Source organism: Colius striatus, chromosome 8, assembly GCF_028858725.1.
Source record: "Colius striatus isolate bColStr4 chromosome 8, bColStr4.1.hap1, whole genome shotgun sequence".
In the NCBI taxonomy this organism is placed as follows: domain Eukaryota; kingdom Metazoa; phylum Chordata; class Aves; order Coliiformes; family Coliidae; genus Colius; species Colius striatus.
This window is the reverse complement of record NC_084766.1, coordinates 7,907,136-7,922,888: the sequence shown is the minus strand read 5'-3', so window position 1 is coordinate 7,922,888 and position 15,753 is coordinate 7,907,136. Positions and strand designations below refer to the sequence as shown.

At 44.2% G+C, this 15,753-nt stretch overlaps 1 protein-coding gene across 1 annotated transcript in view; it reads right to left on the bottom strand.

The window, feature by feature from the left end:
• The window catches only part of CDHR1 (cadherin related family member 1), a 43,195-nt gene that overhangs the window by 3,342 nt on the left and 24,100 nt on the right, over positions 1–15,753 (bottom strand). Inside the window, exons 12-16 of the mRNA XM_010209180.2 lie at positions 14,950–15,102; positions 10,496–10,660; positions 8,363–8,430; positions 5,575–5,803; positions 4,375–4,629 (exon numbers count right to left, since the gene is read on the bottom strand). Coding sequence (XP_010207482.2) covers positions 4,375–4,629; positions 5,575–5,803; positions 8,363–8,430; positions 10,496–10,660; positions 14,950–15,102 — 870 coding nt within the window. The remainder of the gene's footprint in view (positions 1–4,374; positions 4,630–5,574; positions 5,804–8,362; positions 8,431–10,495; positions 10,661–14,949; positions 15,103–15,753) is intronic.

Below are 15,753 nucleotides of genomic sequence, written 5' to 3'. Positions count from 1 at the left end.
CGGGTCTGAGCACCCTCTGACAGTCAGAGTCTGGGAGCATTTGGACACTTGTTGAAGCAGTTTGTCCCTGAGCATTACCCTGCATGTTCAAAAGACCTTCAGTTCCTTATATCTGCTACCAACGGTGCCTCAGGACTGGATCAGCAGAGTGGCCCTGTATAATTTGTTTAGCTGTTGAGTTTTTTCCCTGGGGCATGCTGCATTTTGAGGAGTACTGTTTTTTCTTGCACAGTTGAAACAAAAGCAGATACAAGATGAAATGAAAGCTGGTATGGGAAGCACTGTCATATCCCTGTGTGCCAAAACCTGGAAGAAATACTGACTTAATAGGCATCAAAGGAGTTAAAATGCCACTGCTCACAAAAGATAATGGCCTGTTGTTTGAGTTTGAGTTTTTTGCTGTGGCTTCATGGTTATAATGAGCACTGGCCCTGAGAAGGGCTGGGGACAATTAGAGAGTTACAGAACCGTGGCAGAAGTTTGAAAGTAGCTGAGCTGTTCATATTGCCTTCAAGAAAGTCCAATCCTGGCACAAGATTACCATTAAAAAGATTAAAGCAATCATTTAGGATTAAAAGATGTCATCAGTTAGTTTTCATTTAATGGGCATGTATGTACCTTGCAGAACCCTTGGCACTGTCTGTCCCTTGCAGAGAAGCTCCTCAGCACAAACCCCACGGGGTGCTGAGATGTCCAGCAGCCACTGGGACTCACCAGCCTTTGAGGGTCTCTGACACTAACGTGTGCCTTGGAAGCCAGTTTCATAAGACCCAGCCCTGTGCAGTTTAAGTGTGGACAGATGCTTTCAGGCTGGGTACCTTGAAGGGCTGGCTGCAAGAAAACACACCTCTGCAGCACAGGGTGCTTATTCTTCCCATCCTGCCTCCTCAAAAACCTGTGGCTTCCTCCTCAAAAACCTGAGTTTTCCAAAAAGGATGGCCATGTCTCTGCTGCTGAAATGGTGACTTATATGCTTTGGTTTTCTCTCTCTTGCCACAACAGTTGTCAGTGTGCAGACATCCCTCTCCCTGGCAACTTCTCAGGAGCCTGTCATCATGCATAGATTGCAACGAGCAGAACAAGTGGGTGATGTATCCAGCAGCTGGAGTGTGGGGTAGAGCTTTTCAGCCATGAGACCAGCTAAAGCTCAGCAGCTATATTTAGAAGTCTAAGTAGGAGAAGCTGTTAAAAGCCCAGGCTATCACAGATTACAGACAACTCAGGCTGTGTCGACTTCAGCAGCTGGACCTGTCCAACAAACTGCCTGGTTCTGAGGAGCCCACTTCCAAATATACATCACTCCTGGGGCTTTGCTTCAGACTGCTCCAGCCTGGCTGCAGGCATGGACTGCCTGCTCCTGCCAAAGCACACCAGGTGTGCCTCCCCAAACACACGTTTGTCTGAAAGAAGTCCACTTTTTGTGCTTGGAGCTGAGACGTGAGCCATTCCCCTGCATGTGGGGATGAAAAGAAGAAGTGCTTCAGAAGTAACTCCTGATCTGAGGCAAAGCAGAAGCTGCCTCTTAGCAGTGCTTATCCCATAGAGAAGCGCTGTCAGTGCATATGAAGGCTGCGCTTACGTCACTTTGCAATACAAACACCAACACAGGACAAAACCCAAATCAAACCAACCTTCTCTGAACATTGGAAAGAAAAGGGTAACTGCTCTGCAAACGTGGCCAAGGATGTTCAGTGCCATGAGCAACCACAGTTCCCATGGCTGCAGGGTTGGTATGAGAGTGAAGGAGACACCGGCATTAATTCACAGAAGGTATTTGTTGATCTTTTCAATTAGGAGAATCTAAACCTGACACTCACCAGCTATATTTAGAAGTCTAAATGAGCGGCCAAAGCTATTAAGAACCCCAGGTTATGCTGTCTAAATGTGGACTTAAGCCTAAGTCCATGAAGGGGAGTAAATAAACGCCCCCATGTGTTTGCAGCACCTCAGTGGAGTACTGAACAGGCAGAGGGATCCCCCCATCAGGCCAGCCTTTGGGATTAGGAGTGGGAAATCAGCTCTCCACGAAAATCTGAGGCTGCAGGAAAACATTTGTGAGTGAGAATGGAGTGGCTTCCTCAGCATGTGTTTCTTATTCTGGTGAGACAGGACAGCAGAATAACAGCCACCACTCAATGCTGATTTCCATAAAACCAGACTCAGTGAAATTAAAAGGCCTGTGGAATGCTTTTTTTTATCACTGTGTTACTCCAGGAGCAAAAGGTCCTTTTGATGTGCAATACTGCTGAACTTAGCCACAAGGCATCTATCTCAAAGGGCACAGCCTTGTGCTAATTGCAGTGGTAAATGTTAATCAGAAAATATGCCTGTTTAATTACTTAGTGTGATTAACACTGCAGGAAGCCTCTAGAGGATGCATTCAAAAATATCCTCCTTCTCCAAAATCAGTAATACATAAATGCCCACCAAACTGCCAATTAAAAGAGACTTTGTACAGCTGGAGCAAAGAGGGATGAAACATCTGTTTGTAGCAGCCAGAGAGAACACACAACATCCCTGTAGCAGAGACTGTTGTTCTTCACAAAGGGTTAGCATCGGCTGCTGCCTCTGGGACACGAGGAGTGGCCAAGGGCTTTGTACACTTGCTCTGCATGTCTCTCACACACAAGTTGCAATTTGAGAGGTTTTGCAAGGGGATGTGATGCTCTTGGACAAAAGAAGCCCAAAGGAGGAAGTATTGCAGAAATGTCTAAAAGCTTGTGGAGGATGTGACATCAGATGAGCAGTGCAGAACCTGCTGAAGGGACCTGCTCAAGTGAAGAAAGAAGATGCTGTGACCATCTCTGGTGCTGTGTTGGGATACTGAGAAGAGTGTGGGAAAAAGGGAAAAGTCCTACCTGAGAGGAATCCCCCTTCCTAGCCCTCTCTGCTTCCCCTTTGGACTCCATCAGGAGGGGAATCTGTCACTTTGTGCAAAATCTGTGCACTTGGAAGGGGAGAAAAGGAAGCAGAGAGGAAAAGGAACCAGGTGCTGATGTTGCTTCAAGCACTAGAAGGAAATTAAGGAAACTCTTTATCCCAAGGCATCAACTGCTCTGTGGGGAGCCTGGGAGCTAGGCAGGGTTCCTGCTACTGCCTGTGGGGAGCAGCTTGGATTTTTTTGGGTAAAACCCACCAAAACTTACCCTTCCCATGGGAAAGCAAGGTGCTCAGCAGTTTATTTCCTTTACCTCAGTGGGAATGGCTGAACCTCCAGCCTCACCAGTGAGGCCCAGCTCCACATGGCAGAGCCTTTAGCAGCATGGCCATGGCAGTAGGGCCAGTGGCCAGCCCCAAGAAACCCCCAGTGCACCAGGACTGCTGCTGGTGGGGAAGTTTACCCTGCCAACGAGCCTAAGTGTGCTCTGCAGACACCTTGTAACGTCCTCCAGGCACTGAACTGTATACAAATGCATCACAGAAATGCACCTGATGAAGGAGCAGCAGTGGAGTAAGAGGAGACAGAGAAAACAGAAAAAAGCTAACAGCTAAAGCAGCAGTGGGTGCATTTCAACCAAACAAAGAGAAGCCCAGCTGTTGTCTGTGGGAAGAGATTTGCATCTTTGCCCAGTATGTGTGTGGTCCAGAGAGAGTCAGGCTAATGATGTGTTTCTCATTTACTTTAAAGCCCGTTTCCTCCCTGCTGGTACCCACTTAAAGGCATGGCAAAGCAGCTACAATAAATAAGAATCATGCAAGCACGTGCTGCTCACCATAAATCATGGCTTGTTGTCTGTCTGATATAAAAGTTGGACTAACAGGAAACTCTCAACATACATGTGCTGCCTTTCAGAGTCTTCTTGATTCGTCTGCTAACAATACTGCAATTATTAAAGTCACATGCAAAGTTTTAGATACTTTAAAGCATCTCTAGAAAGTTTTCTCACTTTTCCTACACCACTTCTGCTCACTTGCAAAAATGGCCTGATATATTTCAATCTGGCCTCAGCTACTTCCACTCACTTTCTGTAGGGGAAAAAGATTTTTTTCCGTCTCCTGAAGGAAAACAAAAAAGCAGAAATCCAGCTGTCAGGATTTGCCTTTACTCTCAAGAGTCACTAGTTCTTAATCTGCATCTCTAACAATCAGATGCAAGAAACTCATCTCCCTACCTTTGTACCTTGCAATTTCTCTGATCAAAATTCCATTTGCATTTGTGGCTGTAGAGTGCAGCTTCACCAGGAGGCTCCAGAAACACTCTACCACACAGAGCTAGCAAGAAAGGAGAAGCCTTAGCTGACAAGTTTTAGGCTGTTAATTTCAACTCCTGAAGCATTTTTAAAGCAGTCTCAGAAACGGATCAAGCAGTGACTGCTCTTGGATGCCTCTCAAGGATCAGCCTCACCTAAGGAGTTTTCTAAAAGGTTTCCTTACCTCCTCTGTGATATCAATCTTCAGAACTGCTGTGGTACTGAAGGAGGGGGAGCCTCTGTCTTTGGCCTGCACCACCACCGACCAGATGCAGTCTTTGTTCTTTGTGATGTTGTGGATGATGTCCAGGGAACGGATGTAGGATTTCAGCTTGATTTCCCCAGTGCTTTGATCTATATCAAACACATTGGCTGGATCTGCTTGCATGATGGAGTAATCCACAATGTTGTTGGGTTCTTCTGCATCTTGATCTATAGCCTGGTAAGGGAAGTGTAAAGAGCAAAGATGTTATTGTTTGTGTCTTTGCCTGAAGACAAACTCTGAAAGTTTCTGAACATTCACTTCCCATAACATCCATGCTGTGAGATGACCGGGCTTGTTTTGTTTCATCTTGGAAACAATTTCCTCTTGTCTGGTATCAGCTATGCTACATTTTCTAGTGAAAAACAGCAGGACTGGAGTTTTTTTCCGTGTAAGCAAATTCTATTTGAGATGAAATAAAACCGGATCAAAACCTGAACTGTAAGCTGTCTGCAGAATGCAAATGGTCCACTGCCGGTGAACTTCTCACCCAGCATGAGGGACAGGTGAAATGGCAGAGAACAATGGGATTAGCTCTGCACTATGAGCTACAGCTGCCTTAATTTTTGGGCTGTGATATTTATGCCACTAGCATGAAGTGTTGTGTAATCAGGTGTTGCTGTATGCAATCAGATACGTGTGACATTGGCTGTTCTGCTCCTTTGCCAGTGAATTGTTATTGCATTTGTTTTTTACCAGCTCCTGTCCCACACTGGACCAATGACTACAGCTCTGCAAAACGAAGGGAAATCAGTTGTGTGGTTGAGCACAAAGGTGTACCAGGAAGATTAAGCATTCAAAACCCTGTACTTTCATTCACTTTTGCTGTTTGGGCTTCTTATGATCACTGTGTAATCCAGGATCCTCCACCAGCTGATGGTTCAAATACTGCAACATAACTTTATCTTTTGCCTATTTCTCCTTCTTAGCAGTCTGTAAATACTCTCATTCCATGCTTTAATCTATTTGGGGTGGGGGTTTTTTGCATACAAATGGATGTGCAAAATAAAGGCCCGGGAAAAGCCAACTTCCACACACTCCTCCTTGTCCCTGAGCAATACCAAGCAGATCTGAGGTTTTTCCAAAGCCCTCTGCTTGGTGACACACCGTGTTGCCTCTCACCTCTATCTTCACAGGTGAACCAATGATCATTGTCTTCTCCTGGATATTTTCATTGAACTCTGGAGAGTGATCATTGACATCCAGCACGGTGATAAACACTTCAGCCAAGCTGTATTTCCCATCTGTGTCCTCTGCCTTCACGTAGAAATTATACTTTGAATTCACTTCAGCATCTAACACAGCCCAGGGCTGGGTGTAAATGATACCTGTTGATGGGTGGATCAGGAACCTGGAAAAGAGGCATAGAAAGATTTCTTGTTTGTCACTTAACTGATGTTTACAGCCTGGGGCAAAGATGGGCTCTAAACATAGAAATGCTGTGCCCAAAGATTGGTACTCTTCACCTAGCTCCTGTCTCTCTGATGTTTCCAAATCATTCACCCTACCTGGTTTTGGCTAATTCCTTTGGACCTGAAAACCAGAGAACTATCAATGTCTGATATTTTTCTATCTATTATGGATTAGCCATTTTAGCTGCATTTTCTGGCAAAGTCTTTCTTCTCAGTAAAGGCTCAGTGTGATGGCCTTCCTCCAGAGTGATTTCTTTGCATTACAACATTAAGGAACTGCCTATTTCCTCCCCCCAGTTTATGGTACAATGTATTAGATCACGTCCTGCATAAATTAAGATCGATTGATATCACCTCAACAGCTCAGGGAAGTGTGCTGCATATCATATTTAAACTCTTCACTTCTCAGAAAGGGTAAGAAAAATGGCTGCTCTCAAATCTCCCAAAGTGCAGGGCAAATTATCTCCTTCAAAAATAATCACTTTTCCATAGACAGGCACTGGGATGGAGTGGGTGTTCAGATTTATCTGTAGCAACTTCAGTTCTACACATTTGTAATTGCTGAGGCACTGTCAAAAGTGTCTGCCAGAAGCTTGGATTTATAGACAAGATACCAACACAGTGTCTTTGTAAAATGGACTGTCAGCCTAGGCTCCAAGCAGTAGGGTTTTTACCAGATGAGAAGTTTTATGTACCCTTTAATTAAGGTACAGGATAACAAAATATCTTCCATATTCCAACTGTGAGTGTGATTGAGAGCGACTGTATAAAAGGGGCACTTCATAATCCAGAATCTGCAACTGTTTTTCATTACCCTGTTAAATACAAGGACAAGTCTTGGTGACAGCCAAGACCTGGAGGTGGAAACTGCTGTGCCAACTCTTGGTAGGAGATAGTGCCTGTCCTGAGCAGGAGATAGTGCCTGTCCTTAGCACCCAGCCCAGCCTAACCATGCAGAGAGAACTCTCATCACTCCCCATTTTAGTGGAAGAATAAAAGCACTGAGATGTGAAGAGATTACAGCAGTGTACCTCACACTCCCACTGGCAGCCTGGATGTGTAGGATTATCAGCATAATGGTTTTGTCTTCAGCAGTTAACACTATTCCTCTTACTCCAGTACAACTCATCTTTCTGCCAACTGCATTTCCACTGGTGTAACCCCTCAGACAGAAAAAATCATGCCTCCAACTGAAACTCTCAAAGCTGCTTCAAACTGTGAGTTCAGCAGGGGGTCCCAGAGCTGGGAAATCAATCCAGCCTTGCAGAGCCATGCCATTTTGGCACAAGACAAAAAGAAATCCTACTTAAAAAGAAAAATAAAATCTTCAGCTCTTATTTTCCTCATTGAACAGTAGAAGAGCAGTGAGTCTGAGCATCCTCATAACTCTCATCAGAATCAAGTTGCACTCACCTATCCTTCACCAACAACCTTCACAAGCTTCTTTGCACCAGCTGCTGCATTTTAAACCTGTCTGCCTGCATGACATGACCTTTGACTGCTTGCTGATATGCAGTTAGCAGCTAGCTTAAGGATTTAGTGAGAAGCTCAAAATAATCCATCCTGGAAATGCTCCAATCTGTGTATCCTTCTGGCTATAGAAGAGGTTCAACCTTAACATCTTGGATTTTGGACTTTGATTGTGCCTTCTAAACAGCTTTCACCTTCACAAGAAGAGTTCAGCTTTAATTTCAGGTGGATAATGTACAATGAAAAGTGGATTCTGGGGCTGAGTGCCTGAAAAGCTCATTCCTTCCCCCATGCTGCAGGTTCCAGCAGCAATAACTGTGACAGCAAGAGATGCCAGCTATGGCTGGGAGCCTGGACCAACAGGCCAGGACAACTAGGAGGGAAGCAGGAGGGAGAAACCAATGTTTCAGGATGTTCTTACCCCAGCACTATCCCTGAAGACAGAGGAAGGGAGCTAAGCATCGTTGTAAGATGAAGTAAGCAGCAGCTTCTCTTCTTCCCTGATGCAGGACTATTAGGTTTAAATGTATAAAATGCTTTGAAGTCCCAGTGCAGTTGGCTTCCAAAGCTAAAAGTTCATGTTCTTGAAAGTCTTGTCGTCTTTGATTTATTTGACAAGAGCTGAAACTGAACTATTTGTACAGCTATATGGAAAGGGAAGGGGAAAGAGCAAGGGATTTCTTTTTTTCCTCCAGAACTGACTTTTCACAACAACTAGACCAAAACCTCCTCTTTGTCTTACAAGAGCTTTTCAAATGATGATTGAACAGATCCTGTGTATTGGTACTTCAGTTGCCTTATGACTCTTTGGGGGCTTGTGGGTAAAACTCCATGGGTTCATGAAGCAGATGTTTAATGATCACACTAGTTTTTCTGTTGTTGTTTCCACAGAACTCACAAAGAACATGGCTGAAATGTCCTTGAAAATGAGCAGCTCAAGAATGAGCCCGTTCTCTTTTTAAAACAAAACTCTTAATAACTCTGCTTACAGCTTATAGAGTTTCTTTTTTCTTGGATTTTTTACTTACAGATCTGCTCCTGTTCCATAGATAGAGTACTTGACTTCTCCCCAAAGCCCTGAATCTGGATCTGTAGCCTTAAGACAAGAAAATGAGAGACATTCTTTACTAAGCAGCAAACAGAAATGTTTCAGTTTTCTTTTAATGACAAAAAATGCAAAAACCCAGAGAGAAAAGTGTATTTGCAGAAAACTGCAACATCTAACAGAAGGAAATGCCAGTGTCCCTGGGAAGATGCCTCCCTGCCAGGCTGGGGCCCCGGGGCTCTAACAGAGTGAAAGCCACTATCTGTCCCTGTCTGTTGGCACTGACACATCCTGCCTTCACCAGAGACGGAGCCCAGATCCACGGCACCAAGCCACTGCTCACTCCCAAGCCTTCCCAATTCTCAGTTAAATACTAATGTATATTCCCTAGACTAAATTAGTTACTTTATATAGAGTATTTTTCAAGCCTCTGCTTGTTTAATGGATTCCATTCCAAGCAGTGCACAACAAATGTTTCAACCTATACACAATATTTCAGCTGTTTATATTTTAAGCACTGTTGCTCCCGTGGGACTTCTTGCAATGCAGATACTACACCAGATGATATCTGTTTTCTGGACTGTTGTTGGCTTCTTTTCGTAGCTCAGGATTGGGAAAGCTATTGATGTGGTACCAGCTATTTCCATAAGCTCTCTGACAGCTCTGAGGAGCTGTTACATTACATCAATGCACGTGGGCATCGAACCTCATGGCAGCAGTGGCTGATTCATTCACCCTCCTGTTTAGACATTTGGAAACAAGAAGAAAGCCTTTGATTGCTGCCTGGTCAACATAGCACACCTGCAGCCCTACTGATAGGTGAGCTTTAGTTCTTTGACATGAGCTTGTCAGATTCTGTCACTCCATAATTCTGACTGCAGCCTCCTTGAGGACTGTCTAACTCCTAATGCACATGCATGCTGGGGCTCCTGCCAGAGCTGCCCTGCTGAGTACCCAGAATATCTCAGTGCATCAAAGGTATCTGTGAATCTGGCTCAAGCACTGAGCTCACAACACATGGCAGTAAGTTTTACATGGAACCCTCAGCTGTGCTCTCCTGGGCAATTTGGCTCACAATGACTGGTTTTGATGCTTTTGTAAACTTTTGTTCAATTTCTGGGTTTTTTTGCTGTCCACATCCTAGAAATTTTCATTCCTCTTGCTACAAAGACAGGGATGTTTGGGAAACTCCATTTCCTACAGCTTTCCTATTAGTTTCCTCTGTATTTTTTTATGTTCCACTTCCATCCCTAACATTTGCCTTCAGCACTTTATCATTCCGACTATTCAAATTTCTTTCTTACTTGCAGCCAGCCCGTGCTGGATATCTGGCAACCTGCCTCCGTCACCCTTACCTGTGAGGCCTCTGCAAGGTGATGGGCATCACCCACTGAGCCCCATGTGGTCACTCAGCTTGGAGACATGAGACTTGTTTCCAGTCCTGGCAGCAGCATTAAGGAGACACAGCTCACACCAACAGCTGGAAATGCTTCTCCAGCTCACATGGCCCATGTAATACTCTGTCTTTCTGTCTATGAAAACGTGAGATACTGGAAAATCTATCAGCATGTTTTTCCTGCTGTGAGAAGGTGCTTATATGGGGATCTTTCTTTCCAAGCTCAAAGCATTTTAATGTTATATTTTTACCTTCATTAACAGTCTAATTATGCATTTAGGGTCCAAATCTCTCCCAGGGGGAGGAGACTAATATCTACTAAGCAGTATTCTTGTTTTCTTTTACTCATACTTAAGCAAGCAAATCCAGTAAATCCAATTCCATGTAGTCATAACTGAATCTTCCAGATAGACCTTGATTTGACTGGGGCTCTCTTAGTACTCCTAGACCATGTAATTTGCCTTAGCAGGAAATAGTCTTTAATTAAAAAACAAAGTAAATTTGTTGCTCTGAAAAATATTTGCCTAAAACTTTCTTGTTTCTGAAGTGGGTGAGTTTTTTTTGTTATTGATTCTGCAAAGGGATTGCAGTTTAGTCTGAAAGCTGGATGGCAAGTCAGGTTTGCTACTTGCCTCTGCCCACTATGTTTAAGGTACTTGGAAGTGTCTCCACAGACACCTAGAAAAGAGAGCATTCTTTCAAGAGGTAAACGAAACTTACTGTAACAGCAACAACGTTCGATCCCCCCGGGGAGTTCTCGGGGATCCTGGCAATGTAGTAGTCAGAGGAGAACTTGGGGACGTTGTCGTTGGTGTCCAGCAAGCGTATCACCACGTCAGCTGTTGAGCTGAACTTCTCTGGTGTGTTCACTTCTATTGCAAGAAGCTAAGAAGAGAAAAACAGGAAATAAGACTACAAAGCAGTTTGGAATAAGTGATGTCTAAAAGTCCCTTCCAATCCCTACCATTCTATGATTCTATGCTTACTTCTTAAAGGAGCTTCCTTCCACTGCCTATGGCACGCTGGTGCTTTTTAGCCTGGTTGGACCAGACAGTGCAAAACCAGTGAGATAATGAGCAAGGGTCAACAGGCAGCCTTGGCTTGTTTGTGCATACTTGCAATGGGCAATCAAGCTGTGGAAAGAGGACTTCAAACCTGTGTGCACACATTAGACTTCATGTGACAGATGTGACTGGTCCTAACTAAGCAACACAGCTCAAAAAGCTATAACTCATCCCTGGGCAGCTCTTAGAACTTACAGAAACATAAAGCATAATTTTGAGTAATCACATAAAATTAATCAGGAATCTTTATGGAGGAAGCATAAATTCTTCATCAGGGCAATAAACTGCACCAAACAGGGTAAAGAGGCAGGAGAACCAGTGCCCTGAGATGTTTGGAAGCAGCAGTACCTCCGTGCCAAAAGCAGGACAGTCAGGGATGAAGTGTGTACAGCAGAATCCTATTTCACAAAGCCTGTGAAACTCCTACCACCAGATTTCTTGGGACCCTACCCTCCCTGCCTCATGCTGATCAGGACTTGAACAGATACTTATCAGGACTTTTAAATTGCCTCACTGTCCCTGAGGAGGAAGAGGGAGTGAGCTCTGGCATAACAGATTCTCATAACCCTGCTCATCTGAAAGGGCAGACAGCCTCATAGAGCCAGCCCAGGGATGGGGAGCAGCCAGCAACCAGTCCTGGCTGGCTGTTCTGTCAGCAGAGCTGAACACCAGTGCACATCTGTCTCACCCTCAGCTGAGGGCTGGTACTGCTGGGTTAGCAAGCTGGTTTCTCACACTGCCCCTTAACTCACAGCTAATTGATGCAGGGAAGAGCAGCCACCACAGAGAGGAAAGGGGATAACCCAGTGTCTGGTGCATGGCAGTTCTCATGGGGCAGCAGGAAGCTCTCAGATCCCTGGTTGGGAACAGACCCGAGCAAGTATTTGGTGAGTAACCTCCAAATGCTCAGAGGAGCACTTCTCCATAGGACTTTACCTACTTAGCACCAAAAGTTTTCTCTCTTAATCTAACAGAAAATAGCAGTGGTATTTTTACAGTGTCTCTGCTCCTCAGTAGATTAGTGGAATGTCAGTAGGAAGCCTGAGCTGGTAGAGCAGCAAGCCTATTGCTCAGGTGGTGGCACAGTCTCTTTAAAGAGCTGTTTCAGCAATAGGTACTAAGAGACACTGAGCCCTTCATGTGCTGTGTGTCTGTCCCTGATGGGTGGCTGCATCACAGAGTCAGAACTAGGACATCAGTCCTAGGCTCTGCAGGGGCTGAACCCAAGTGACTAACAGAATGTTCAATGGTCAAACATGTGGTTTTCATGCTTGGGCAGAAACACAAAACTTCTAGAGGGCTCCAGAGACCTACTGAGGACAGCACACCACGGATAGGCTAGTGAGTAGGTCATTTAACTGAGACATGAGAGGCTCCACTGAAAAATCTTGCTGTGTGGGCTTTAATTCCCAGTGGATATGTATCCCAGGAACTCCCTCAAAGAGGGTGAATGCCTATGGGAGCCTTGAGCTGTGGAAGGTGGAGCAGGACTGCCACAGCATTTCCTGCTCTGTCAGTGCAGTGCTATCATGGCTGGAAACAAACAGTGAAAGTGAAGTAATTTATCTTAAAGGACTGCTTGCAATTACTACAGGACACATCTGCTCTGAAAGGGGAATATGATCACAGTGTCTCTGTGCTAACTTTTGTGTTTAGGAGCCTCAGGTGGTGTTACAACAAAAGAAAGTTTTGAAGGGACAGTCATATTAAACATCAGTAAAAATCCTGCTCATGTGCAACCTCAGCTCTAAAGCAGCATAGAGGTAAAATTTTACTGCTTATTGTGCACATGGAGCTGTAACTAAATTACAACTTCTGCAATGAAATAATCTTCACTGCTGGAATCAGCCCATCTTAGAATACCTTATGACAGTTTAGCATTTTTCCTTTGTCCTCTACATTTATTTTGTATTCCCTCTCCTTTCAGCAGTGATAGTCCAGCTATGTCAACACACTGACAACATCTTCCTGCAGGGAGGGATTTTTGTCTTGGCCTGCAATCTCTTAGACAGAGCTGTACTATTTGTTTTATGCAGAGAGGAAAAAATAGTATAAACAAGTTACTTCACAGGCAACCTAGCAACAGAAATGCCCAAAGAGCAAACTGAGATGTAATCTTATAAGGGACAGGTACATTTTTACAGCTGAGTTTGATTTTGGCAACTGAAGATAATCGCAGGCTCATGTGGCCCTGGTCTGTGGAAGATGTGTCTGTAGACTGTGAAGGGTAGGTCCAGGCTCCCGTCAAGGTAGGATGTGCTGAAGGAGGTGAAGACAGAAGAGGTTTGGCCCCTAAAGCATGTCAGCCCATGGCAAGGTGGGACAGCAATATGTGGGCCCTGTGGAGGAGGAACCTGAAATTTAAGAGGCAAGGTTTGGAGGGGTATGAATTACCACAGCTGCCGTAACCTTGGAGAACCAACTCTAGCTCTTGGACAATTGAAAATGAAGGAGGCCCTGGCTACCAGCTACATTTAAGGGCCATCTCTAAATGGAAGTCAGATTTTTCTCTAGCAGCCTTTGCATCTGGTAGTTTTTTAGTGCATCTCCCAGTTAAATTAGCTTTAATTCCTCTCTGGCATTTCACTGTTCAATAACAACCCAGAGGAGAGGGTTTTTTCACACAAAAAAAACCCACAGCCCTGAAAATAGCTTCTCAAAGCTTCTGTGTGATATATGTTGAATAGAAATAGGGATATATTTCATCCAAAATTCTATCCAGAATGACTACCTTGGCAATTAAAACTGGGTAGCAAGTGTTTTGAACTTTTGAGGGAAATGAAGATGGCAACAAGGTCTTTATAAAGTATTTGCTGCCATAAATTACTATCTTACCATCCAGCTGCACCTTCTTCATTTGGAATCTAGACAAAGGGTATGTGTTTTTAGCAAAGCCTTATGGTCCTTCTCCAGTAGAAATAATTTCATCCAAAAAAACAACCTTGGAAAAAAGAATCCTTTTTTCCTGGTAATTAATTCTTGCAGTGTTGGTGGCAATCACATTAAATACTTTGATCTCTATTAGTATTCATGAGGAGGCCATATGTAACTTCTTTACTGGTCTTTTGGTAGTTTACCCTTAATAAATGTGTGCTTATTATAATTAGTTTTGGTAGCACTTTATGGCCCTTTCAGATCCTTGCATTTTAATACAGTAATGATGTCTGATATTTTTGCAGCATCTATAACCTAGGAAGCTCAAAATGACTAGGAAATATTACAAGAGGAGACATGAAGCATACTGCAGTGGGATGACTTGCTAGAGACACAGAGCAAACTGTGTAGCAAGGGTGAGAACAAAATCCAGAAAGCTGGCTTTTGGATTGTGCAAAAAATATGTCACTTTCTGTACAAAATCAAAACTAACATATGTTAATACTCAGCTAGTTTTGGCTATTTTTTATTATGATTACAGGGATTGTCTATGTCATTCTTTGTAGTCAGAACTGAACAATCTAAACCCAGGTTCAGAGACAGCTGACACAAAAGCAGACTGGTTTATTGTGTTGCTGATGAGCCAATGAATGCATCCGGGAAAGTGATAACGCAAGAGTCTAGCTTTTGGATAAAAGTTGGTTCTTGTATGTCTGGCTTTGAGCATGCTTGAGGTAGCCTAAGGTCAGTTTGCAAAAGGCCATGGAGATTGATTGATACACTCTGACAAAGGCAGTGAGCAATTCTGGGAAATTATCTTCCAGTCAGCTGGGGTCTTGAGCCTGCCAGCATTCAAAAGCATGATCATGGACCAAATTACTTAGGACTAAGCAGGTAAAGTTCTGGCTCCAGAGAAATTAGGATTTCATCCTGTGAATTTATCACTGTAAGAGCAGACATAACACCCTCAGGGTCGAGCCTGGAATGACTCAGAGCCACCAACACTTGCGGTTTCCACAGAAAGATAACACTCAACATTTCACACTGACTGGACAAAATTAGTCCACAGATGCATCCATTAAACCTTTGGAAGTTGATGAGGCAGAAATGAGTTTCCCTTACATGGAATATAATGACACTGACAATGCATCAGACAGCTCCAAGGGATTAAGAAGCTAAACCCCATCAGACACATATTATACACGCAGGCAGAGAGGACCCAGAAAGCAGAAGTACCTTGAAGGTTAGTACTTTGAATGTCTCATAGTCAATAGCAGCAGAATTTTCCACTATGATTGTAACCTGAGCCTCGTTCAGGACAGTCTGCGGAACCACTCGGAAGATGCCACCAGGTCCAACAAGACGGAGGTTGAATTTAGCGTTGGCTCCCTGTGAACAAAAGCAGGCAGGCATTGCTTTCAGTGACTGATGCACTTTGTGCAGCCAAGTTTGGCTCTGTTTCTTCACACTGCATAAAATCAGAATGAGTCTTATTGCATAGAGCCCTCTGCTCTCCATCCCCTGGGCAAGAGACTGCTAAGAAGCTTAGTTTTATAATCCTTCCAACCCTGGTCACAAGACGGACACAGCTTTACCCAAAATAGATTGACAAGCTTGGTTATTCTTCCAATCATGATGGAAAAACCCTGCAGCAGGATTGGCTAAGGGAGGAACTCTAGTGGCAAGCAGCCTTGGGCTTCATGCCACATACTGGGCCAGTGCAGGTGACTGAGATGACACAATGTGCACATTGGTAGGCAAATCCTGTCTCCTCCTGGTTCCTGCCAAGGAAAGGCAACTGAATTGCCTGACTTTGGACACCAGACCCTTCAAACACAGCCTGCATCCTAAAAGGTGGCAGTCTGGGATGATGATGCAGAGCCATGAAGTACAACTTCCACACAAAGATGGTACTCACCAGTCTGCACTGACTGGATTAAGAGTTACAGCCACTAAACCTTTGGGAAGCTGATGCACTTGGGAGGAGAGAGGAGCTCCACTTGTGCAGAATAAAATCTGACACAAGTTTGACAGCTCCAG